Source organism: Prionailurus bengalensis, chromosome B1 (assembly GCF_016509475.1).
Source record: "Prionailurus bengalensis isolate Pbe53 chromosome B1, Fcat_Pben_1.1_paternal_pri, whole genome shotgun sequence".
Lineage (NCBI taxonomy): Eukaryota > Metazoa > Chordata > Mammalia > Carnivora > Felidae > Prionailurus > Prionailurus bengalensis.
The window spans coordinates 6260255-6287997 of NC_057344.1; the positions used below are offsets into that span (position 1 = coordinate 6260255).

At 43.6% G+C, this 27743-nt stretch overlaps 2 protein-coding genes across 5 annotated transcripts in view; one reads left to right on the forward strand and one right to left on the reverse strand.

The window, feature by feature from the left end:
• The window catches only part of ANGPT2 (angiopoietin 2), a 61506-nt gene extending 36272 nt beyond the window's left edge, over nt 1-25234 (reverse strand). The window contains exon 1 of one of the 2 annotated variants that reach the window (XM_043557508.1): nt 24456-25234. In XM_043557508.1, the coding sequence (XP_043413443.1) occupies nt 24456-24740 (285 nt within the window). In that variant the 5' untranslated portion in view covers nt 24741-25234. The remainder of the gene's footprint in view (nt 1-24455) is intronic. The other variant, XM_043557498.1, reaches the window with a different exon arrangement.
• Nucleotides 1-27743, forward strand: part of MCPH1 (microcephalin 1) — a 275139-nt gene that overhangs the window by 168344 nt on the left and 79052 nt on the right. The gene's annotated exons all lie outside the window — the stretch shown is intronic.

Here is a 27743-nt window from a genome sequence, read left to right on the forward strand (position 1 = left end):
GGCCCTGCTGGGATAGGCTTTTCAGGTTGTTAATAAGCAAACTTGTCTCCATCCGCCATCACTCCGTGGACCCCACCCCACAGACGATCTTTCAGGCACTTCCTATAACTAATTTGTTCCTACCTATTTTTTCAGGGATTTTTTTCCTGTTAATAATTTATGAGTGACTTTTTGTTGTCTGATATTGTATCTAGATAACCCCTTTCCTATTTTCACTGGTCATAAAGAGACTAAAAGTGTGCTTGTTGAGAGCTATAAACTTAAAGACATAATACGGAATAGAGCTTCAGGCACGAGCTGGTGCCATGCTGACATTCATAGCTTGTCCCCCACCTCCTATGACTGAGAAAATTTCAGATAATTTGAATACCACTATATCTGTGCTCCCTCAAGCTGTATTTCTTTTGCTTTTATTTGTGAGTGTGACAACGTATCTCTTTTTGTTATTTAATGGGGGGTTTTAATCACATAAGCTCACATCTCTTTGCCTTTTTGTATGTCTCCCTTACCATCACCCCAGAATCTAAGGAGAAAGTGTATTTTTCCCCTTAAAGCATTCTAGTCATTGCCTTCTGATAAAATGGCTATTTTCTTCCTCAATAGCAGGCATTTTAAATATACTCAAGCTTAAATATGAAGAGGCTGGTATAGTAACATGAATTTGTTTAAGCATTTCGTATGGGGAAAGGTGTCATGTTTTACTTATGTGTGGCTTTTAAAGGGTTCTTAAGGTACATATATACTTACCCGAATATATACTAGAGCTCTGGCTCACAGCATCTTTTTTTTTTTTTAATGTTTACTTATTTTTGATAAAGACAGAGCGTGAGCAGGGGAGGAGCAGAGAGAGAGGGAGACACAGACTCTGAAACAGGCTCCAGGCTCTGAGCTGTCAGCACAGAGCCCCACGCAGGGCTCGAACTCATGAACCGTGAGACCATGACCTGAGCCGAAGTCAGTCACTCAGCCAGCTGAGTCACCCAGGCGCCCCTCTGGCTCACATCTTATAGAGACTCATAAGTCAAGGAGCAAACAAATGCTGCAGATACCCTCAGGTGATGGATGTGGTTATATAAAGCAAGAATGGCAATAGCAATTTACAATTGCAGAGTGATTTTTTAGATGTTCACTTCTTTATGAATATATAAATATAGTTATTTATGTACTAATATACATTTCTTTGTATATTAATATATTTCACTTGACTTACTTCCTTCACTTGGGTTTTCCCCAAACCAGAGCCAGGGACAAAAGCATGTGTGCAGGAAGTTTGTTTAGGAAGTGGTCACAGGGAATGACCACGGAAGACAGGCGAAGGCAGCAGGGAGGCTGAGGCTGGTGCAAACGTGGTCTTGGTTGGCCACCACTGTGACATATCCCACAATAACCTTCTGCGGAGCTGTAGGAAATGTGTTTCAGAGCCGAACCCTCCACCTGTGGTGAAATGGGACACCTTCCATCCCTCCGGGCAAGGGTAGCCTCGAGGGCTGCTTGCAGGGGCCTGGAGAGGCCGCTCTGGCACCCCCAGCCGGCTCGGGGCGGGGCAGGGAGCAGGGGTCCTCTGCTGGCCCCCTAGAGACCTGGGTATGGCGAGAAGAGGTGCTCCCCAGACAGCAGGGCGGTGCTCCCGGCCCGACTTCCAGATGAGAAAACTGAGTCAGACCACTCGTGTGCCTGTCACCCACAGTGCCACAGACCAGAGCCTGGCGTGACGGAGGGTATAGCTAAGACGGCGTGGCGTCTGTTCCACGGCGCGTGGGATCATGGCATGAAGCCCAAGCATCACCACTTTTCTGCGGTGGGAACCTTGAACCTGCACACGTCCTGCTGCAGACGAGAGCTGCCTTGGGAGCAGCCCTTCTGGGAATGACCGTGTGCATGACATTGGACGAAGGGTGTGGCTGGAGGCCAGAAATGGGGAGCACCATCCACGGGAGGCACGAGCCTGACAGGGTTGCAGCAACTAAAGCAGCTCAGAACTTCACTTTCCGCGTCAGCAAATGCTGTCCACCCATTAGACATTCGGCAGACTTGTGCCCTGGTCTAGTTCTTGGCATATTTTGTTCTCAGCTCAGGAGGGGCTAGGGACACTTCCGAGAGGCAGAGAGGGAGTATAAAACTATTCTTGAGAGGCTTCTTTATGAAATGAACGGAATTATCAGTGATTACAAATGGGAGCTGTTGAAATTCCGTTCTGGGCACAAGATGGATGCATTTCTTGCTACCCTATACTGGAGGTTTCTTTGTGAAGGAAACCAACGTGTTCTTGCCTCTCTCAAAACTAAGGTGCACTGAGAGAAAAGACAAAGTGAGCACATGTTTCATTGTCTTTCTTTGGCAGCTATCTGCCTTTCAAACTACCTTTGAAACGTGTGTATTCACAGACATGCGTATTTATAAACACGCGTATGTCCTCATGTGTGGAGATGGAAATAGATGCAGATGTGTCCATCCATTTTCACTCCTCTCTGGCATGATAGGCTGTCAGAAACTGAGGGGGAAGAGGTTTTAGAAATCTGTAATATGGTTGAAATGTCTCACTCTATGAGCGGCGGGGGGTGGGGTGGGGGCAGGGGGTACCAGGGCCTGGATCGCCAGTGCTAGCTCTTAGCAGAATGACAGCAAAACCCCAGTTGCCACGGCCGCGTCCCACACTCTCACCACTGCACTGCTGTACCCGTGCCCCCGGATGTTTAGTGGTACTTTCTCACTTCTGCGATGGATTCAGATCCCACAGCTTGTCTACATCTTCTGTCTGCCCTATTTCTGCTGTTTCCGTGTTCATGTGGCTCTGCCGAAATCCTGCAGAGATTTCCAGGGACGAGACAGAGTGGGCATCTTTGGAGTCTGGCTTTTTTTTTTTTTTTTTATAAATCTTTTTAACATGAAATAAATGTGCAGTGGCACAATTGCTATGCTAGATGGCTAGGAAGGGAGGGAAAGGGCTGAAGGAATTTAAATGACTTTCGTCTTGCAGATACTTCCAAGGCAAACTAGTTCTTTACAAGAAGTCTCTTTCACAGGAAGGTGGGGGAGGGGGATTGGGGCACACAGATGGCCGTGCTCAGGGAGTCTCAGGACTGGGCCTCGAGCGCCCTGCTCAGTGCTGGCACTGAGGGCGTCCGTCAGCCTCGTACTCTGGTAGCAAGCCCGAAGGTGGGGAGAGTTGGGGGGATAACACTGGGAGCCTCTCAAGGGACACGGGATCGGTTTGCATGAGAAGTCAGCAGTAAAATATTTCACCTTTTCTATGATTGTACCACCGACCCACCGTCAGCAGGATGTATTTTTACGGCATTTTCTGTCTGGCTGATAGCTGTCTTCTGAACTGTTCATATTCTGAACTGTCATTGTGTCTCCTGTGGATTAGCATAAATGGAAACAGTATATATTTGTATACTCTCCGCACCGATCTGACTTCTCTGTGCACTAAGTGTGATGGTGCCTTGTGTGTACCGCGGGGGAGGGCTGGGCCAGCTTCCTTCGGCACCTTACGCTAAAGCTGAACAAGGCTGCCCGAACCACACACGACAGTTGCTGCGGTAATAATCCTGGGAAATATTTAGGCAAGTGTGTTCTTTTCATTTTGATTTTCATTTTCATAAAGCCTGTAGCTGCAACTTTTTTTAATTTTATGATTTAATAACAGCTGAAGCTCATATTTTTCTGAACCGTTTAGGAGGGAAAGTGTACTTCTTCTAAAGTATAATCTCATTTGACCTCTGGTTCAGTCTTCATTCTCACAAGTGTTTAAAGCTACAAATATTTCGTATCTATTGACCTATGTCAGAGGACCGTGTGCACGTACTTTTAAGAAACTGCACACTTACCTGGGCTTTGCAGGAGCAAAGTGATCAAACATTTTTCTTTAACTCACATTAGAAAATATAAATTATTTGTTTAATCGGACTGTGTTCATTTTTAAAGCTGAACGTTAGTTTTTAAGGCAGTAATGCCTTTTAAAAATGCATTATAGGGGCACCTGGGTGGCGCAGTCGGTTAAGCGTCCGACTTCAGCCAGGTCACGATCTCGCGGTCCGTGAGTTCGAGCCCCGCGTCAGGCTCTGGGCTGATGGCTCGGAGCCTGGAGCCTGTTTCCGATTCTGTGTCTCCCTCTCTCTCTGCCCCTCCTCCGTTCATGCTCTGTCTCTCTCTGTCCCCAAAATAAATAAAAAACGTTGAAAAAAAATTTAAAAAAAATAAAATAAAATAAAAATGCATTATTTATTTTGAGAGAGAGAGTGTGCATGAGGTGGGTATGGGGGGAGGAAAGAGAGGCAGAGAGAGGGAGAGAGAGAATCCCAGGCAGGCTCCATGCTGTCCGCACAGAGCCGGTGGTGGGGCTCTGTCTCACCAACCATGAGATCATGTCCTGAGCGGAAACCAAGAGTGGGACGCTGAACTGACTGAGCCACCCAGGTGCCCCAGCAGTAATGCATTTTTAAGCATGTTAGCAACTTATTTTAAACCTGAGCAACAGTACATTTTTTTTCTCATCAGCCACAGTACAGCAAAGGCAAAACAATATTCAGTGCCCAAATTATGTGGCAAGACAGAGGAGTGTGGCTTTTTTATTTTTAACTAATTTCAACTCCTCTTCATTTCTTGATCTGAAATTTGATAAGAAGCGTATTAAGTATATTTCAAAGTATTTTCTGTCCACCTCCGAAATGCTGACAGCCAACTGGGACTGCTGTTCGCTTTGAAAGGCCAGACAAGAGCTTTAAGCACATTCCACTTCTGTCTGTGGCTCTCCATCCAGGGAAACTGTTCCAGAAGCCACACACACAGTGCTCTGGGCATGGCTGCAGTTTGACTCCACGAGAACGGAGCCTCAGCTGGGAACTGCAGATAGTGATTATGACTTTGGACAAATCAGTGGGCTTCTAATTATGTCTTCCAAGGCCTGGTGACCTGAAATAAGAGAGTATCTTGCTACAAAATATATGTTGTATCAAACTTCTCTTTTACAAAATACCAGTTCTAGGGATGATGTTTCTGATTCATTTTTAGAGGGGGTTTATTTCAATCTTTTGTTTCAGGGGCATACCATTCATGTATTGGGGGAGTCCCTTTCTCTACAATTGTTGAGGAAGAATAGATAAGCAAAATTTTGCCATAAAATGTAGGTGTCACTGCTTCATATGGCATTTAAGTGCCCATTATTCTATTTCTACAGGACTGTTTACTTATCCTAAAGTAGTTTTTCCATAGAGTTTCAGTCTAAGAAGGAATCCATTTAAATAAAGACACCAATATGGCATGTAGAGTTAGATACTTTGCAGTAAAATAACCTTTCTTACATACTAACTTGCTATATGTAAAATCTGTTGATATGTCCAAATCAAGAGGACTTGAGATATGTTTTACAGCCAGTTATGATTCCACGTTGAAACTGGTAAATGGCATTCCTTGATGAGCACTTTCCAGTAGTTCCTTTCTCACAATAGAATGATTATTTTCATTTATCGGTGTTGTGCCCTGGGTCTGATTTGATGTGTTAATGTACCGCAATTCAGTTTTTAAAAATAACATAATAGATTGCCGGTGAAATGGCATGCTATTGCGATCATCAATGAGCAAAAGAAGCCACACAAAAAAATACTTACTACGTGATCCTGTTTATATCGTGTTCAAGAATTGACCAAACCTACTGATGGTGACCAAACCCAGAATAATGATTTCTGGATGGAAGCTGTTGTGGGGGAGCAGAGGGGTGCAAGAGAGGTTATTAACTGGGAAGGAGCAGGAGGGAAACTTCTGGGGTGCTGGAAATGTTTGATATCTTGACCTCAGAGCTAGTTACATGAGTAAATTCATATTTTAGAAGTTCACGAAGCTGTCGATTTAAGATTAGCACACTTTATACACTTCCTGACCTTTGACCTCAATAAAGAGATTTTTTTTTTAAGGAAAGGATATTAAAAATGAAATGTTTGACAAATTTTGCTATGACACCCTGACCCTTAGTTGTTGTGAGTGATTTTATTTACCTCTGTCTACAGCTTTCATCTGGTTGTTCCTATTTACTGCCTAAAAAAGTGAACTTTGAAAAAGCAATTTCACAGCGACTGCACAGAGCTATAGATTAAACTGTTCCAGCTGCCCAAAGAGGGTTAAAAGTATTCAGTTAGGTAAATTAGTAATTTAACATTCCGAAACTCAATTCTTTCCGGATCAAGCATAAAAGGCATTTGCTCTTGGAAGACCAAGAAAGAATTCATGCAGTTCCCATTAGTCTAAAAATAAATAATAAATAAATAAATGTCTGAGTCATGGGTTGTATTTTGTTGAAGTTCAGTGGCTTCAAGTGTAGGAAGAAAATGATTTATTCTCTGAGTAGCTGAGCCACCCATCGCCCATTGGAATGAAGACAAAATTACTCTGACAAAAGTGAAATCCATGAATTAGTCCATTGAATTTAATCACATTTTGAGTTATTCTAGTTCAAGTCATTCCTGCTTGAGCAACCTGATAGAGACCTGAGTAAAGTAGCTTTGTTTGTGTTGGATTAAGGCGGGGAAGATGTTGTGATTTTTGAAAGCAGTCATGGAGTTGCCACGCTAGCACAGATTTTGAGACTCGCACACCCCAGGGTGTGAATCCCAGCTCAGCTACTAGCTACCAGGTCAACTTTTTTTTAACCTCACATTTCTCATCGGTAAATCAGGTATGTAAATTCCCTCTCGAGCTGTGTTGGCATGAAAATTGAACAGAAGAAATTAGCACAGTTCCCGAACTCTCTGCCAAGGCACCCTGGGACCCTGCCGCAAACTTCCTAGGGGCAGTGGGAGATAGTTTAATATTCAAGGGGAACCCAACAGTTGTTAACATCTGTCAGCCACCAGAAGAATTAGTATCTCAAAATAGCGCGCAGTTTCAGTGCTATCGGATTATGCCACTGTGCGAGGCTGAGTTTTTGGTGGTTGCTGCTGTAAAAGCCGAGTACGGCGTGAAAGTCAGCATGGAATTTGAAATGAAGCAGGCAGTGTCCAGCTGAGCGGTGCTTAACTGGCAAATGCACTCCAATTGTAAACAGTTGGGGTTACTTACGTTTTAGAACGTCTTTATAGCATCTCGCACACAGTCGGGTGCACACTCAGTCTGACCTCTCTCCCTCCCTTCCCGCAATCTACATAGTGTCTTTCGTTGCAGTCTCTATGATTTCCTATGTTTATTGCGAAATCAGTAAATTGATAAAACCAATACTTGAATATTCCTAACTTCTGAAACCATTAATAGAAGCAACCCTGTTTTTTGCTAGCCGGTTGTCGGGCACAGTGTCTCCTTTGCAACTCTGCCAAGCATGGTGTGCTGCAGAGGAACATTCTCAGAGCAGCGTGAATGTGTTGGGTGGGATAGCACGGTGGCCTCAGGCTGATGCGATTTTGCTCGTGTAGCGGAAGGACGGAACGGTGCCACTTTTACAAAAGTACGGCCGTCCATTTCTGCGTGTAATTTATAGTTTGCATGCCTGCCATCCTCACTTGTTGAAAGTTGAACTACTTTTATAACATGAAGAAAAGCCGAATTTACTTGAGCACCGAAGCAGTTTGGGAAGTAACTTTTCAGTGTGATTCTCCAAATGCTTGTGGTAAAAGTACAAGGGACTTGAATCATTTTCCCATAATTAGTTTCAGTTCTGGAGGTCTGCCCCTTCTCCCTAACCCTACTGCCTTGCATGCACATCTCTTCCAATGGAAGCTAGTGGAAAATTCCTGTCCCCTTTCACTCCATTGCCACGAGTTATAAAAAGCATGTCATTCAGAACTGACTTTTTCTTCTGCATGCTTGAATTTTTGCTCACAATTTAAAGGGGGAAAAAATCGCTTCAGGAGATATTTCTCTTTCACTGGGGTGAGGCGCCCAGCGTCACTTTGAGCCACCACAGAATGGCTGACTCACTCTGCTTCATCTCTAGGGGTCAACTGTCTACATCAAGGAGTGCTTTTTGAGTGATAGTACATGCTGATGTTGCACACCATGGCCTCCTTTTCAGATGTATGGCGGCACTCGTTCACACAGGTCACCTAATGCACTTCTTCACTGACTATTCCAGTGGGAAAAACAAGCTCACAAGTGAGAACCAGGAAGTGGGAATGAGGGGTGAGTGGGCACAGGAAATGGGACTAAGGGTTGAGAAGGCACAGGAAGTGGGACTGAGATTTGAGAAGGCACAGGAAGCGGGAATGAGGGGTGAGAGGGCACAGGAAGTAGGAATGAGGGGTGAGGGGGCACGCAGGGAAATGGGAGTGAGGGGTAAGGGCACAAAGGAAGTGGGAATGAGGAGTGAGGAGCCCTGGCAAACTGGGAATGAGGGCTGAGGGGGACACAGGAAGTGGGACTGAGGGCTGAGGGGGCACACAGGAAGTGGAGTGAGGGAGCACCGGAAGTGGGCATGAGGGTTGAGGGGACAGAGGAAGTAGGAATGAGGGGTGAGAGGGCACACAGGAAGTGGAGTGAGGGAGCACAGGAAGTGGGAATGAGGGCTGAAGGGACACAGGAAATGGGACTGAGGGCTGAGGGGGCACACAGGAAGTGGAGTGAGGGAGCACAGGAAGTGGGAATGAGGAGTGAGGGGGCACAGGAAGTGGGACTGAGGGCTGAGGGGCACACAGGAAGTGGAGTGAGGGAGCACAGGAAGTGGGAATGAGGAGTGAGGGGGCACAGGAAGTGGGACTGAGGGCTGAGGGGGCAGCAGGAAGTGGAGTGAGGGAGCACAGGAAGTGGGAATGAGGAGTGAGGGGGCACAGGAAGTGGGAATGAGGGCTGAGGGGGCAGCAGGAAGTGGAGTGAGGGAGCACAGGAAGTGGGAATGAGGAGTGAGGGGGCACAGGAAGTGGGACTGAGGGCTGAGGGGCACACAGGAAGTGGAGTGAGGGAGCACAGGAAGTGGGAATGAGGGATGAGGGGGGACACGGGGAAATGGGAGTGACGGGTAAGGGCACAAAGGAAGTGGGATTGAGTGAGGAGCACTGGGGAAGTGGGAATGAGGGGTGAGGGGGCATAAGAAGTGGGACTGATGAGTGAGTGGGCACAGGAAGTAAGGGTTGAGGGGGCAGAGGAAGTAGGAATGAGGGGTGAGGGGGCACACCGGACAAAAGGAGCAGTAGCAGAGGTTTTCCTGTTGTTAGGGTTTGTTTGTTTCAATCAAAGTGTGAGTCATCTTACCCTCATTTTTTAACCAAAAATCACTGTGGTTGCTGCTATGATTTGGTCTTGACTCCTACAAGCCAGTGTAATTTTATCAGTGGTAGTGAATTCTTGAAAGCTTCCCTCAGCTGTAGAAATCTGGTTTCAAGTTAAAGTGGTCAAATGCCAGCTTCAACTTTGTGGCTTAGCATCTTTGTTGAATCCCCTCAGCAGAAGGACCTACATTGGAGTTTTGGCTGCTCTGTGGGATTCAAATTATGAGTGGTTGGTTCCAGTGGAATCTTGGCCCTCTTTGGAGTGACTTTAGGAGTTCTCTGGCCGAAGGAGGTCAAAGTTAGAACATAAGGAAAGATTTTGTCCAAAGTGCCCATCCTACATCCTGGCATTTTTTAGGGATGGGTGGACCTCTTTTAATTGTTCCTCAACCCTCAAACCGTTAGTCTCCTGGAGCATGGATGCCTTTGGGGAAAAAGTCGATGCCAGCCTAGGAAATTTAGTGGACATCACAGTGATGAATTCAAAACCGGGATGTGAATCCTCGTCCTAATCCTGACCCCAGTGGCCACCAGCCTTACTCCAGCCCACCTCACAAAAGCACCTGTTGGTAATTCACAACCCCTTTGCTGTACATCTCCGTGGTCCCACAACGGCTCGAGAGGCAACATCAGGCCAGGCCCCACCGATGGGGGAGCTGAGCTGTGGCACAGAAAGTGCACCTTACACACTTTCATAAGGGTGACCATAAACTATGCAAATTGAAGCATAATACTATTCTACAAAGATCTGAATAAAAGAAGGACAAATCCTAGTGCTCCCAGGAGCAAGCTCTAATCAGGAAAACTGTTGTGTGTAGAACCATTTCTCCCTGATGAGCCTGGAAAATTAAGGTGTTGACAGGGAGGAGGTGAAGATTGGAAAGGTCAGAGAAAGTGGTGGATGGGTCCTTGACGGGCCCTTTGTTTCATCCCCACCCTGTCTTATTGTTACCTCCGAATAACTTTATGGAACTTTATGTTGAGAAAAAGACACTTGTCAACGTATTTTCTGAAGAGTAGATTTCATCAGAAGGGCAGATTAGTCTTGGAAATCATTCACGGCAGGTATAAGTCAGTCCAACTGTATGGATTCCAAATATAACAGCACAAGAAAAATAATACATGGGTGTGTCCAATTAAGAAGTGTTGACTTTCATAGAAGAACACAATTACCCATCTCTGGGTACATAAATTGTGTCATAATCATACACTGAAACTCTACACAGTCATGGAAAAGGGCATGTATTAATACAACAACATGAATGAATCAGAGAAATAATAAAACAGACCAAAAAAGAATACGTATCATATTGTCCCAATTATCGTAAAATTAAACTATAGCGACCGAGAGCAGAATAGTAGCTAGCCTTGAGAGGAAGAGATACAGTAGTACCCCTTACCCACAGCACCCTCAGTGGGAGCCCGAAACCACAGATAGTACCAAACCCTATATATTCTGTGTTTTGTCCTATACGTACGTACTTCTGAGAAAGCTTAAGTTATAAGTTAGGCACAGTAAGATATTACCAACAACTGATGATAAAATAGAATAATTGTAACCATACGCTGTTCTGAAAGTTATGTTGAGTGTGGTCTCTCCTGCTCTTTCCTTCAAAATATCTTACTGTCTGGAGCCCCCCTCCCTGTGCTGATGTGAGATGGCAAAATGCCCATGTGATGAGATGGAGAGAGGAGGAAGAGCACAGGATCTTAACTGAGTGTTAGGCTAACCCTGACCTGACGACGGGTCAAGAGGAGGATCATCTGCTTCCAGGCTGTGATGCGGCACGGCACGGCCTGGGGCGTGTCTAAGGCGACAGTCCGAATAAACGCGAAGACCAGGGCTGCGTGTTGGGGAGGAATGTGTATGTGTGACTAGAGTAAGTTCCTGCTCTTTAAGGGCTCATCTTGCCCCTTCCTAAGACTTACATTTCGATTTTACTACTGCCTCCACTCGCTTATTCACAAATCCCTTCCTGTGTCTGAAAACACAGCCAAGTGTGTGCCGTTGTCTCCAGATTTCACTGGCTGCCATCTTGCTGTGACCATGCGTGTGTGTCTTGTGATGCCAAAGGATGGCAGCTCCCGTGTGTGCTTACCCAACATCATATGGAGGTTTAAATCATCTGGGTTTTACCGTTCGTATCAGTGTGGGTTCCAGTCCTGGGGCTGAAAAAGCAAAGTTCCGGAGGAGCTGGAACACTGCCGCTAATCACAGGCTCTGGAAGAAGACACACTAGGTCTGCAGCCTGGCATGGCTGGAGCCTAGCAGGTCGCTTCACATCTCAGCGCTCCCCCAGGGGTAAGACGGGAGCAAGAATATCTTCCCAAAGCAGTCTGCTCCCCATCGCTCCTGCTCCTCACGTTTGTTTTCACTTGTATTGGGTTGCTTGGGACATGACCTTCGTCTTTGGTCGGGTGTGGTGTCAGAATGGCAGGTGTTGGGGGAACCCTGGGGAGCCTGGCAGCTCTCCTGATCCACACACAAAGATGTGTCGATTTTTATTTAAATCTTTTGAAAATGTGTGTTATTGTGAGAAGCTCTAAAGTAAAGAAACTTGGTTGTGGTTTTGCCAGCTATGTACCATCTGATACCACAGTGAGCCTGAGTTTCTTCTGTCAAGGAGGAAGAGAGTATCTCCCTTAAATGGGCTGTCACCACATCGTAAGTGCGACGCGTGCCCACTGCTGTGATCCTGGCGATCGGCAGACTGCCTCCTCTCTCATTTTCCGGCAACAACTACATAGCACCTCCAAATGGAAAAAGGACCTTTCTTTGTAGTGACCTCTACTGACTGCTGTCACATGAACAGTATTCTTTTCTCTTTTTTTTTTTTTGCAAGAACTCTGTAGACGTCAAGCAAGTGAAAGTTGTTGGCATCACAGTAATGAGCCCAAAGCCCCCTTGTTTTTGAAGAGCTGAGTGAGTGGTGCTAGGTTATCTCCATGGCTGCTGTAGCTGACTTGTGTTGCTAATTTGGGATTTTGAATCACTTAAAACTGAAATGGATAGACAAAGGATTCCGGCTCTCTCTAAGAAAGGGTTGTTTATTCAACAAATATTTTCACTGTTTTTTCTTTCTCATTCAGAGACCACTTGCTTGAATGGTAATGGCATTTCGGGGTGAAGAAGCGTAAAGGAAAGTAGCATTCTATACCTAAAAAGTAGAATTCTGTGTGTTGCAGCTGTGAAACCGGCATGGCTTGGGGCAGGCTCGTCATGTAGTAATAAATAAGTGATATGTATTAAACATTGTCCAATTAGAGGAAAAAGCACATATGGATTTATTGTGTGATAACCCAGAAGGGGACCATATTTGAAAACTTGGACAGTTAATTACACATTACAGACTCACTAATGGTTATTTGAAGGAATGGTATTCTGATTCATCGCGATCCTTTAACTTGTAACCTAATGAGCCCAGCCATCACTGCTTTTAAGAGCATTTTACAGTTATAGTTAGGTTAAATCAATTCTGTTTAGAAATTCCTGTTAGTAACACTTTAGTAAGTTAAAACTGGGTAAGTTTAAAAAAAATTTAGTGAATTTAACCATCTGTTTCTTAGTAACTAAAAATAATAAAGAATTTCAAGGGTGCCTGAGTGGCTCAGTCCAACTCTTAGTTTGGCTCAGGTCATGATCTCACAGTTCGTGAGTTAGAGCCCCAAGTGGCTCTGAGCTGACAACATGGAGCCTGCTTGGGGTTCTCTCTCTCTCCCTCTCCCTCTCCCTCTCCCTCTCCCTCTCCCTCTCCCTGCCTCCCTCCCTCCCTCACTTGCCCCCCACCCCCATCTCTCTCTCTCTTTCTCAAAATAAATAAACTTAAAAAAATACAATAATAAGGAATTTTATACACATGCACCAAAGGTTAAGCATAGATAATTAGCTTGTGGTCAGAATTTGATTATTTGATGTTATTCAGCAAAATATCTTCTCTCTGGCAGCATTTTTGCACCAGAATTTCTCATCAAGAAGACCAGTTTGCTTAGGGAAGTTTTAAGCAACATCTGTATGTAATAATTTTCTAAGATTCCAAAGACTAGAGAATAGTTAACAAAACTCAAAGGAATATTCCAATTATCTTCAGACTAATGTTTATAATTATTCAGCACATAACCAAGACTTGATAGTATCTGTTAATTCCACAAATCTAATGGCAGAGGAAATGCTTACAGGAGCCCAGAGGAAATGATACCTCTTAGGAATTTTGAATCTTTTTTACCCAGACACGTGGGTTGACTAGTTAACTCCAGAACACCTGCTCAGAAGGCAGTTTGCGACTGCCCTTTCATGTTCTTTAAGTTCCTGTCTTCTCCAAAAACAGAACATACAGAAGGGCAGCATTGCTTATAATGTATTGGAAGCTGGAGTGATAAAAAATATATTTAATAATAAAGTTTGACGGTTTCAGTGGGCCCGTAGCTTTATCTGGGAGCATGATGGAGCAGTTAGGTAGGGTGGTTGAGGAGAAGATGGCGTGGACAATTTCAGAGCAGGGTGTTTCTGGTGTGGCACTCAGCCGTGTGACCTAAAGACTCTTTATGTACGCACTTGCAGTGCTGCCCAGGTTGAAAGGATGTTCGTTACCTTGCAAAGTGAAGATGCACGTCGAGGTATTCAACTCAAGGGTATAAAGTCAGACCATTTAATCTGATAAGAATGAGTGGAATTCTAATCTTTAGTATGAGATGTAGTACAGATCTTGTTAACGGTGTTTCTGGTACTGTTATTAAAATTAATTATAATCCCTGCAATAGTGTAACATCATTTTATTTGAAACACATAATCCCTAAAGTCCCTGCTGCAGGTAAGAAAACCTTATGTTTCTGAAGCTGCACAGTGGAGGTTTTGGCCAGTTAACTTAGTTGCATAAAGCAATGATCACGAAATAAATGCATCGTTAATCATGCCAAAAAAAAAGAAGAAGAAGAAGAAGGAAAAGTCATTTACTAAGTGAAAGAAGGTAGTGTGAAAGGGCTACACACTGCATCATTCCAACTGTATGACATTCTGGAAAAGACAGAACTGTAGGCACAGTAAAAAGATCAGTGTTTGCCAGAGATTTGAAGGGAGGGAGGGATGAACAGGTAGAGCCCGGAGGGTTTTTAGGGCAGAGAGACTGTAGTGGTGGATACATTTGTCCAAACCTATGAATGTACAACACCAAGAATGAACCCAGATGTAAACTGTGGACTCTGGGTGATAATGGTGTGTTAATGCAAGTTCATCAGTTGTAACAAAGGTACTCTTTGGTGGGGGTCACTGATAATGGGGGAAGCTTTGAATGTATGTGGGGCAGGGGGTATTTGGGGAATCTCTGTACCTTCCTCTCAATTTTGCTGTGAACTTAAAACTGCTCTAAAAAAATAAGTCTTTGAAAGTCATTTACTACATATAAAGAGGAACAAATGAGGGGGCGCCTGGGTGGCGCAGTCGGTTAAGCGTCCGACTTCAGCCAGGTCACCGTCTCGCGGTCCGTGAGTTCGAGCCCCGAGTCAGGCTCTGGGCTGATGGCTCGGAGCCTGGAGCCTGTTTCCGATTCTGTGTCTCCCTCTCTCTCTGCCCCTCCCCCGTTCATGCTCTGTCTCTCTCTGTCCCAAAAATAAATAAATGTTGAAAAAAAAAATTAAAAAAAAAAAAAGAGGAAAAAATGAAATAATAAAAAACTGGCATTTTGTAGCTTCAGATTGAACTGGTTATATAGTTAATTAAACATGCAGGGAAGTGACTTCAAAGGCATGCTTGTCTAGGGGCACCTGGGTGGCTCAGTCAGTTAAGTGTCAGACTTGGGCTCAGGTCATGATCTCACGGTTCGTGAGTTTGAGCCCCGCGTGAGGCTCTGTGCTGACAGTACAGAGTCCACTTCAGATTCTCTCTCTCTCTCTCTCTCTCTCTCTCTCTCTCTCTCTCTCTCTCTCTCTGCCCCTCGCCTGCTCTCTCTCTCTTTCTCTCTCAAAAATAAACATTTAAAATAAATAAGTAAATAAGGCATGCTTGTCTAATGATAATAGCATTGACTTCATGTGTAAACATGATTTATTTTATATTTAGATTTCTTTGCATCTAAATAGTTGCATCCACTATGCCTCTTCTTTTGGTATAAAATGCCTTTATTCTGGGGCGCCTAGGTGGCTCCGTCGGTTAAGCGGCTGACTTCAGCTCAGGTCATGATCTCGCGGTCCGTGAGTTTGAGCCCCGTGTCGGGTTCTGTGCTGACAGCTCAGAGGCTGGAGCCTGTTTCAGATTCTGTGTCTCCCTCTCTCTGACCCTCCCCCGTTCATGCTCTGTCTCTCCCTGTCTCAAAAATAAATAAACGTTAAAAAAAATAAAAATTAAAAAAATGCCTTTATTCGAAAATCAGGAGAACTTGAACGTGACATTCCCTTTGCTGTAGCTTGGCTGAATTTCTGGGGCTGGCTTGGGCCAGAAATGAAACCCCTGAAATTGTCTCATTTCTTTTTTTTTCTTTCCATCTCTTCCTTGTTGCTTCAGGATAGTGGGTCTTGAGGGCCTCAGAGGCTCCTCAGGGCAAGGGGAGATGGCGGCCTCCGTAGCCCTCTACCAGGTCTTGGAACAGAAAGACTGTCAGATTAACCGTCCTTTACAGAGTCCTACACAATTCAGTAGGTTATACTGAAGAGTATGGCCTTCTTGATGTGGATTCATGAAATTAGACCATTTCACCAGACATTTTTTTTTCCTCTTTGCTTTGAACCTAACTACCCAGATGTGCTTTTGGCTGCCACAGCAGAAATCTCTAGAGTGGAGTGTCTTGAGCCCAGTGCTTGGTATTAGTTAGTAACATCCAGAGGCTAATCCACAATTCAGATGTACCCTTCATTCCTGGAATTTGCGGGAACGATCATAATGAAGGTACTAATGCACATCCTGGAGTACGGAGTACTTAAGACAGGGAGCTGTGGATGTCACCAGGCTAATCACCAGATTAAGTCACCCTGCTGGAACAGCCCCCCTTACATGAAGACTATTAGTATGTGAACAAGTGATAATACGTTCTAGACAGAATGTGACAAAATTAAGAAATGGAGAGGTTGAATGCTTGCCTCCTTTTAAGACTTTATTAATATTCTCTACCTATAATAAATAACTATTATGAATATTCAGTTATAAAATGATGCACTCTCAAAGAAACTGGCTAAACATGATGAAATATTGTCTAAGATTTAGGTATCTTGATATCTTTTCCGTCAAAAATCACCATTGTCCGCGAAAAAAATGTGACATTATGTGTTAATAAATATCAGGTTATATTCTTAACATATATACTTAGTTTTCTTGATTGATGGTTTTTTAAAGATTAAATATTGAATGTGAATACTTTGTGGTGTTAAGTTGTCAGGTTAACGTGAAGATTCCCCAAGCAATTCACAGACTGGGAAAAGTTCCTCAAAGGGAGGATTGAAGCTGATTTTGGAGCAAAAGTAATTACCGGCCCATGCTCCCCCCAGGGCTGGTCCCACAGAGGTTTTAATTGGGTTCTAGTTCAATAACGAAGATAATGGTTGTGGCTCATTGAAGGAGGCAGGATGGTAAAAGGATTAGACCCACTCCTCAGGGGATTTTAATAGGGTTTCACATCTTCCATCAACTGGTGCGTGCCAAGATTAGGATAAGAAAGAAAGGTGGTTTCATGGGGAAATATCTAATTAAAATATTAATTTGAAGACAGCTGGTATACCTGCCTCAGAGGAGAGTGGGTGGTGGAGGAGAGTTTGTCCCTTCAGGTGGTGGAGGAGAGTTTGTCCCTTTTTTTTTTTTCCAACCGTACATTAAAACAGTCATTTTAATTCCAGTAAATGTTGAAACTTTTACTCTAGAACACTACCTGTGAAAATGATTTTTTACTGTTTTGATTACATCAAATCATTGAGCTTTATATTATTTTCTCATTTTAAACATCAATACCATGCCAACATCAAAGTATTTTTGGTTATACCTCTCTGTAGAATGCCAGGTGATTTTAAAATCAAACAGAGGACAGAGAAGCTCACACATTACTTTCCTGAGACTGAATTTTATATTTGTCTGAACTTCCAAGTGGTACTGTGAAATTCAGGAAGTCGCCTTCAGGCAACTTCTAGAAAAGGGTTGTTACCTTATGTACGGTATGTCAGATTCCACACGATACTTTCTCTTGGTTATCATATAATTTGTGTTTACGTTTCTCATCTACAAAGTGGAATTTGGGGAAATTACTTCACACACAAGATATTCCCGATTGCTTTTTCTTTCCCCCCTTACTAGCTTTGACAGTATTCTTATATAGAAACAGTTACATCTCTTACCTGTAAACATTTGATAATGAGGCTGTCCGCTCAGTAGCCATCATGTGCCAAGCCTGCTGAAGTGCCCTGGTGTTACAGGGCTAAAGCATGCTCTGTGCCTGCCTGAGACGGGACTTCTAGGTGGAAGGAACTGATTGCATTGCCGACTTAGGGTATCAACCAAGTTATTTAACCTCTCAGACCTACTTTCTTTTTTATTTGTCATTTTAAAAAACCCACAAATTATCAAGTAGGTATAAGTTTATATAACACTACAATATATACAGCACTTTTAAAAATAATCATACATATCTAAGCGTCTATATGCTTAGCTAAATATTAAGGATGGTCATTTCAGAATGATGGAAACTCTTGGCGTACTCGGTTTTCTGTAATAACCATGTATCACCTTGGCGACAAGGAAAAGGACCAACTAGAAGTAGTTTGAATTGATTTTCCTCCTATGAAACAGGTTTCAATGGAATGACCGAACTGTGAACGAGGTGCCTCTGCGCTCGGGCACTCCTCCTCTCCTCCACGGGTTCCTTCTCTTCCCACTCCCTGGTTGCGTGTGCGCGCTTCACCACCTTCTGGCACACAGTCTGCCAGGAATGCCGCTGGCTAACGTAGCCCGTCCCCACCCGGGCGAGACCCTTAGTCACGGACTTCGCTTCACTGACGTACTCCAAGCCCCCAGAATGCTGCCTGGACACACGTAGGCTTCCAGTAAATATTTGCGGAGCAAACAAATGCCCGTTAATGACTCCTGCCCAGCAGGGGTGGCGGGGGGCAGAGTGGCATTCACTCAGTTACATTAGTGAACGAAGAAGTGAACTATATTCATATTCATTCCCACCTCTCTCAACAGTTTCCAGCCCCATGGAAAATACTGGGTTTTGTCCAAGGAGGGGATGTGCGTGCTTTTCCATGTTTGTTTTCCTCTCTAGGTAATCTGCACGAGACTTCCAAACTGCAGAGCACATTGATATTATCTTAACCCATGTTTATAAGTGATTAAAAAAATAGGATTCTATCTACCATGCCTGTGTTCTAGAGATAGTCTTGGGACAAAATGGGGTAAGGTGCAGAAAGTGCCTTAAAGTGACTCGGTGCTCCCTGGTAGCAGTCCCGTTAATATTACTACAGCTGCTTTAGTGATGTAAGTGTGACTGGAAAGTTGAGTGGCTCTCTTTGTATCAGAAGAATTCTAGAATAATTTAGGAGAAAAATCTTATTGTTGAGTTCATTCAAGTCACAGAAGGATATAGTGGAAAGAGAGTACATATATAACTTCTTATTTTATGTTTAATAAAAAATAAATTATATTTTATAGGAATAGATGTATCTAATAAGCATACATATGTATATATTTATGATAAGAGAGACGATGGTTAGCAGAGTTGTTACTGTCATTAAGTAATACAGATATTCTGCAAGTTCTGAGCACCTGATTTGAAAAATGATGTCCATGATACATTGCATATACCCTCTTGATCTCAGTTCAGGAAATCCACAAAGGTTTGCCGGCCCTGGTGTCACTTGGAGGCCAGAATATGGAGCAGTATTAACTATCTTCTTTCTTTCAAAATGGTCATACAATAATAATGCCCTTTTCCTTATCTTGATTGAGCCCTCAAGGGTAGTCTCTCCCCCTGGCCTCTGTCTGCTCCCACCTCCCTCCCTCCCTCTCTCTCTCTCTCTCTCTCTCTCTCTCTCTCTCTCTCTCTCTCTCACACACACACACACACACACACACACCTTTACTTCATATTCTCCTTTTCTCCTTTACCTCAGTCTTCCAAATTTTGCTCTTTTTCCCTAAATAAAATCTCTTTCTTTTAACCTCTTATCGCGTCATTTGTGAGCCAAAAAAGGTTTTGGATCATGCCACAGTGGTATGCCATTGTACACATTTTAAGAAGAAGGAAATTCCTGCCTTTTCATATTAAATTTGTTACAATAAAGGGCTGGTGTAAATCTCTTTAAGTGCTCATCTGGAGAAAGGGCTGAAGCTCAGGGAAAAGGAGAATTTACTTCCTATTTTCTACTGTTTTAATGGTTTGACTTGTTTATTTTACATTGCCCATATAGTACTTTCATATTTTCTTAAGTTATCCATATGGTGGTAGGGTTGATTGAAACTGGTTTTTTTTTTCAATTATAAATATATAAAAGTTCAGTTACAGATTAAAATCGGCACTCTAGGCCAGCCTGAGCATATGAGCACCATTGATAAGGTCATTATTTTTTTTCAGATTCCTATACAGTAACTGACTTATAGATAAACTGTTGGATCACAATCTGTTTATAAACTGTAAAGAACTATGCTGTTAAACCAGTTTTCAAATTTTAACATGGAGACCTTCTGGATTATCTAGTGTCTGAACAGGAAGTAGGATATTATGGAAGTTGTGTACACAAGTCCATTTCCCACTTCTAGACTCTGTAGGCAAATAATCTTCTGTCCATAGAGTGGTACCTACATAGTTCATGCAGCATGTCAGAAGCCTTGTTTAATAAGCAGAGACTACTTGGGGTGCCTGGGTGGCTCAAGTCTGTTGAGTGTCCGACTTTGGCTCAGGTCATGATCTCACAGTTGGTGAGCTCAAGTCCTGCATCAGGCTCTGTACTGACAGCTCGAAGCCTGGAGCCTGGTAAGGATTCAGTGTCTCCCGCTCTCTCTGCCCCTCCCCTACTCATGCTCGCTTTCTCTCTCTCTCTCTCTCTCTCTCTCTCTCTCTCTCTCTCTCTCTCTCTCTCTCTCTCTCCAAAATAAATAAACATTAAAAAATATTTTAAAAAATACAAGCAGAGACTACTTGACCATGGAAAGTAAATGCTATATATATATATAACATATATGGTAAAAATTTAGTATATTTATATACTATACAAAGTGACCACGTAGGGGCGCCTGGGTGGCGCAGTTGGTTAAGCGTCCGACTTCAGCCAGGTCACGATCTCGCGGTCCGTGAGTTTGAGCCCCGCGTCGGGCTCTGGGCTGATGGCTCAGAGCCTGGAGCCTGTTTCCGATTCTGTGTCTCCCTCTCTCTCTGCCCCTCCCCTGTTCATGCTCTGTCTCTCTCTGTCCCAAAAATAAATAAACGTTGAAAAAAAAAAAAAATTTCAAAGTGACCACGTATCGTACTGTATATCTTACATAATACATAGTAAACATTATATTATGCCTGCATTTCCCAAAGTTAAATATATTGTATTTCTCCTACCGGAGTGAAACTTTAATCATCTCTTCCTCCCTTACTATAATGATGTTAATATATAATTAAATAACAGTAATCATTTCCCTGCCTTCTTAAATAGAGGCTTCCTTCAGGTTACCTGCAGCCACAAAATTTACCTCTCCTACTGAACACAGTCCTGTTTCATGATTGGAAATACAACAGATAACAGCCCAGGAATGGTGGTCCTGCTCTGGTAGGGCAGGATACTGCTGGCTATGGGTATGGTAGGATTGTTTTCTTTCTTTGGTGAATCAAGCTCTGGTTTGTTTGTTTGTCTGTTTGTTTGAATACACAGCTAAGGAGTGTTTAGCAACCACACGTGATAACACACACACACACACACACACACACACCCTCTCCCCCTCAGGGATGGGAACAGGCCGGTCACCAACAGCTCTTCCCAGGGACAGCAACTTTGTGTTTTAGGAACTAAAGTGCATCATTTCCTATGCAGCCCCTGAAGCGCAACGATTCTCATTCCTTATTGAAAGGATCTATCACTATTGGCTTTAGAGAAAGAAAAGGCCCTCAGTTCACGTGTACAGTGCTCGGCCTGTACTTCTCTCCTTAAAAAAAGAAAAAAAAATGACAGAGGAAATGTTTACATCGATTTAATAGGCATTAGCTTTATTTTTCAAAACATTGTGTTTTAAAGCACAATAGACTTTGCAGTTGTTTATAAATTTGAAGTATTCATCAGTGTGAAATAATTGTTTATTTCCTTTCCCTATTTCCTCTTATCGGAAAAAAAAATACATTCGGTCTCCAGGCAAGATAAAATCCACTTTGCTAAGTTATTTGTCAGTTTTTATAAAGTGAGTTTAATATCACTGGGGCAGAGGTTTAGGATAGTCGCAGGATTAGCAAGGGAATACGACATATAATGTTTTTTTAGGTCATTGGGTTGTATTTGGTAAACTATCTTATGCTTGTTTAACCACTGAGCAGAAAGTGAGCCCTCCCTGTATTGTTCCATTCATATTACTCCGCATTCATTCAGAAGTCTCACACTTCCTTTGCCTGGCACATTAAAGGGGCAGTGTGGCATCTTTTGATAATCTGCAAAACAGCTTTCCTAGTCCACGCTCCTGAGGCAAAGCTAACCACTGAGGAGATGAACTGCTAGTCATCTGTCCCGGAATTAACCAGAAACTTGGTGTCATTTTCATTCTTAACAACTTTTCTTAAAATCTAAAAGTTTCCCCATCCCCCCCCCCCCCCCCCGCCACATACCCTCTACTTTATAGTGTTGATCAGGGAGAAAAAGGAAATATGAAAACATTAAAAACACACACACACAAACAGCCCTAAAGGAAAGGAAACATGCAAAACAATGAAAAACAGAGGAATATGCTTTTTCTCTCCAGGATAATCTAGGAATACATGTTATAGACTATGATGTTAAACCTTTAATCCTGTGGCTTTATCTATCTTCCCATTATATATTATTTTCTCCCTTATGAGAAAAGCAGTGATTATTATCACAGGTGACAAAACACAGAAATAAAAAACAAGCAGAGAGGTTACACTCAACCACTCTAAACAGGTTTCATATTTGCTTTCTTTGCTTTCATTCCCACACCAGAAGCCTGTGAACAGAGTGGGTGGGCACAAGCTGTCTTTCTCAGGTGCACATCCCCAAGATAGGACAGGTGAGCAGGTGCCGAGCTGATGAAAAGATAAACATTAAGTCATCCTCGGTGATATTTAGCTAGCTAGCTAGGGAAAGAATTCAGCAATGCCATTGTGCTACTGTTCAAATATTTACTACTTGAACCTGGAAAGGAAAAAAATGTTGCTGTCTTCATGTAGAATTTCTTGTCCCTTTCTTTCTTTAAACAGTGTTTCAAAGGTCTAAGAAGGCAGTTGTTTATCTTAGAAAGAAATATGAGCTTTGACTATGGAGTTTTCCAGGTATACTTACTGTGGGCTTCATTAAGCAAATGCAATTTAGCAATCTTGCATTTGGCAAAACATTCTTTTATGTTTCTTGACTGTTTATTTTAAGAGATGATTTACCAGCCGGGCAGATTAGAATGTTTACTGTGTATGATGTGTGTTTCATCCCTCACCGTGGCTCTTCGCGCTGGCGTAACCGCGGCGGATGTTGTGGATGTTCAGCATGGACATGACAGTTTGAGAAGAAATGGGAAGTCAGAGTGAGAAGATACTTAGGATATAGTCTGTCTTCCAAGTATTTGAACCTGTGCTGCCGTGTACTTTTTTTTTAAAGTGCATCAGTGAATGAACAGCTTACTTTATGCACATCTATGAATTACTGAGCATTTTAAAAGAGCATACCACAGGAACCTCGTTAGGAAAAGTGGGAAACCTATGGGAGAATTAGCCCAGAAGGGCCAGTGCCTTCAAAGACAATTAGTTATGAGTTGTGTATTATACAGCAGGCCTTTCGGATGAGTGTTTGTTGTTCTCTGTTTCTGGATTCAAGCGGCTCTCTGGTTGCAGTGAACTCAGAGCTGAGAGCACTCATTCATTCCGGCTTAGACTCAAGTAATAACTTGGTCGTTTCCTCTCTGAAGGTAGGACAGCTAATGAGAAACACAGATCTGGAGCCAAGATCTATTCTAAGATTAAGATAAAGTATCCTAACAGAAAGCTGATGGTGAAATGAAAGATTGAGAATTCTTTCTGGGGCAAAGTCTCGAACCAGGTGAAATCAGCTCATTAAATAGTACCTTCTCTACCGTGTAAGCGTTGTGACGTAATGTCATTGTAATATGTAACGAGTAACCTATTTATACAATTTGTTTAAGCCTCCTTTAGACTATATATGTATGGTCCATATCAAGAAAAATCTCAGGGTGACTTTGGGTTTTGTATAAACGGTGCCCACATTTACATGGGAAAATGATCACTTGGGAAAGAAAAAGTGAGTTTGCAATATCCTGTTTTGGTTCAACCCTCTATGAAAAGTCCGTGAAACTATATAGCATCATAGCCCTGAGAACATGACCATCTCGTCATGGCATTTGCTGCAGCAAAATGCCCTGCGCGCCCGTCCCACGTGGGGTGGAACTTCACAGCCTGCTGCTGGAGCTAAGGGGCTGGGTGCCCCAGACGCCTGAGGTTATGCCTACCCCATTCACCTAATGGCAAACCCTTCAGAGTCAAGCCCTCAGATTCTGAGAAACATTGAAGTCTGCTTTATTTAATTTCCTCTCATTTACCAAGAGTAACAATCTATTTTAGTAAATAAATTCAGGAAATTGGTAAAGCACTTTACTCCATCCGTTATGTATCAGTAATTAACATGATTGTCACGTTTTTCCTGGCTCCCGGGCTGCAGTCGCTTACGGCTTCCCTCTCATGCCTGCAACCAGTTTATAACATCCCTGGCAATGGGTGTTACTGAGTTTAAACCACTTACACAAACAACACAGCCTACACGTTTTGCAGAGAAGTACACTTCCTCTCCTTTATTAAATAAAGATTCCTAACTCAGAGATTGTTCTCTGTTGATTCTGGCATTCTTCTCAGATAATCCTTTTCGCTTTTCACCCACGACTACTTTACACCCTGGGACAGAATAAAAGAAATGATAATTCATTCAAAGGTAGGAGTCACCATCTCTCCCCTGCGCTAATCAGTTGCCTGGGGTTTGTTGTTTGTCTCTTTTTCGGTTTTATGATTTTTTTTTCTTTTTTTTTTGGCCGTGAAAACTGAGCTGATCTTAATTAGCTTCCACCATTCACCAAATAAAAATGATTTTTTTTCCTACCTTCATTAGCCACTGAGTGTTGTTTTCCATGATGTTCTCCAGCACTTGTAGCCTCTGCACGGAGTCGTCATAATCTAGTGGTGAGTCCCTCTGTACAGCGCTGGACGCGTAGGAGCTAGTCGAGCGACAGTTGTCTGTCTCCGGCAGGAGGAAAGTGTAGGTGCAGGACCCCTGCTGAACCTGATACTGCCTTTTCCCCATGCTGTCCATGCCTCTCCGAAAGTTGTTATAGGCTGCGGCTAGGACAAGATCACAGCTCAAAGTAAAGAAAACAAGCTGCCACATTCTTTCTTTCTTTCGGGAGTAAAGCAGCAGTTCAGCAAACTGGAAGGCACATAGGAATCCCGCTCCTAAGCTGCCCTCTCAGAGGCAGGGCTCCGCTGCCATGGTGTCAGGTCCATCAGTGGGAGTCTCTTCCCTCCTTTTCTAGCAGGAACGTGATTGTTCACGCTGGTCTTCCCTCCCGTCCTGCAGTGAACTGTCAGATCGCAGTAGAAAGAATAACCCTGCTCACTCCTGAGGGCTGTCTTCCCCTTACAGATCAGAGTTAATGCTTCCTTGTTTCTCTTCCCTCAGGTTCTGGGTGTCAGGATCTGCATCAATCACTTTCCTTATAAGATAAGTTGATAAGAGCAGGCAGACATGTGTCGCGAGCTGCTCCGCCCTCCTGGCTTGCTTGTTATCTTCCTGTAGGGGGGTCACTAGCCAGGCAACAGGAAAAATCCGAGCATGTGTGTGCTGTCCAACCAGGGCTATATGCTGCAGAAACCCTCTGGGAAGCACGGATCAGCTACAGGACCCCTGGGTATTTTCAGAGGCACCACCCTAATTGAGTATTTCCTAGAGAGAGAAGTGGGTCTCTCATGTCTGAAACTGATTTCACAGTGCTAAGCTGGTAAAATATCTGGGGTAATAACTTTAAAGCACAATGAAAGTTCCTGTTTTTTCCTTTAGGAATAAAAATACTACAAATATGTCAGGACTTCGGTTTATTTTTGTTATTACAAACAAAGAGGAAGAAGAAGTCTCGCTCTTGTAAACGTTTTGCCTTTCCATAGGGAAAATAGTTTCGTTGGTCTTACTTGATTTTTGAACTCTTAGCTACATGTGCAGAATTTTCATTTGAAAACGGTTGGATGAGAAGATCTCGCTTTATTGGCTTGTGTTGGGGAAATCAGTTTCTGCGCTCTGACACTGAATCTTTTAAACAAAATATCCACTTCAGTCTTCAAACTAAAACATACTAGACAGATTAATGGTCCATCAGATTACAATACAGACAGAAATCAGAATTTCGGTTAAGATGCTGGTGAGAGAGGAACACAGACTTTTCCTGTTTTAGATCAGGTTTTGTTCAAATCCCGTTATTTTTTGTCATGTTTTTTTCCAGGACTGGTCCACTCAGCCCCACTCCGTATTGGACTCAGGCGAATCACCTCTCCTTTTTAATTGAGCTCTCCTGTCCTTGTGCGTAAAATTCAAGGGTTGCATTAGCTCCCAGGATTTTTCTATTTCAAGTCTATGGCTCTTTCAGTCCCCGGGGTGACTTCCTTTAATAACGTAAACTTAATACTTTAGGGATTAATGCTATGCTAACCAGCCAGAGCGCACATAGGGAAAAAACTCGGAATCTTTGCCCACGGTCTGTTTCTATCTCAGGATTTGTGCGCAGGATTTGTTCTCCCCGTTCAGTGGCAGCCTATCGGCACAGCGACCTGATGGACCCGTCTACCCACAAAAGTCTGTTTCCGTCTGTATCGTGCACGATACGCTTTCAGAGCATTCCAGAATTACGTTTTTAATTCTTGGGTGCTTGTGAAATTTGTATGGTGAATTCTGTTTTCCTGGAATGTGTGTTTCCAAGAGACCTAAACAGACCTTTAAAAACAGCCCTCCTACGCACTGGCTGGCTCCCCCCACATTACTTCTAGAGCTGCGGTTCTTCACCTGAGGTCCATGGACACAATTAATGGGGTCCATGAACTTCGGCGACAAAAGCTGTGTCTTTATTCTTCACCAAACTCTACCTGAAGTAGCCTCTCCTTTAACTATGAATAGGTCATAAGCAACAGGGATCAATACCTGTGGCTTTTTCATCAATAGAAATCTTAGCTGTTCTAGTTACAGTATCTCAAGCTGTCAGCTCAGCACTACATTGTCACCAGACTCATCCCTGGATCTTGTTACTTAACATCCGAATAAAGTAGCACATGTCATTTCCTGAGAAGGGATTCCCAGACCTTCCAGAGGGTTCTGCCACTCGGGAAGGCTAGAACTCATGCCCCAGGAGGGTCTTATAGCAGAAGAGATGGTTTGAGTCCACCACGATTCTGGTACATGGTTTCCACTGAAGGAAGAAATTAAAGAAAATGTACCCATTCAGGCGACTGACTGTAGGGGGAAGCAGATAGTCTCTGAAGAGCCCTGTGTAAGAACCCTGATTCTCCCAGACCTGAAGCTAACCACTGCTGACTTCTCCAGGCCTCCGCTTTCTCACAAAACAAAGGGATTCTTTTGCTGTAGTGCCTTTGAGGATTAAAACGATACAGACTAGTAATATTATTTAGGACTAGTACTTCCGTATTTGCTGTTCATTGGAAATAAGTTGTTCCACTACTAACTATTACAGCTGTGTCATTCTCCCAACGTGAAGCAGAAACATCGGGCACACACTGCATGTCCCCATTTGAAAAATCACTCATCTGTCTCCCAGGCAAGTAGGGTGGTTTAAAAAAGTAGCCACAGGAAGAGGTTGTACCCCAAGTACTTCTCGTTTGCTCGCTTGTGTCAGAGCACCTGCTCGTCAGGTGCTGGGGGTGGATGTTAATGCTCCAGAGCTGCAGAGACACAGCTAATAGGGTGAGGTAGACACCCATGAACGAATAGGGCCTGGCAGGAGGGACGGGGGCGGCAATCCGAAAGGGGGTGTGGCTGCTGCAGGGGCACTGGCCCCACAGGCGGTGGCACGGATCCCTCCTTGTCTGCCCCTTCCAGCTCAGAATGTGCGTTGAGCAGCTCTTGGTAGGTTCCCAAATGGGAATTATTACCGGAGAGTTGGGGGGAAGCTCTACATAGACCAGGAGACTGCAAACGTGGTGTAAAGGGGTCAGTGAGTAGTTCAGGCTCTGCGGGCGATCCTGCCTCCGCCACCACTTCTCAGCTCTGCCACGGTAGCGTGGAAGCCGCCGTGGACCATCCCTAGATGACAGAGCTTTCTTTATTCGTGCGCACCGAAATGTGAATTTCTTGTAATTTTCACGTGTCCTGAGATATTCTTCTCCGAATTGT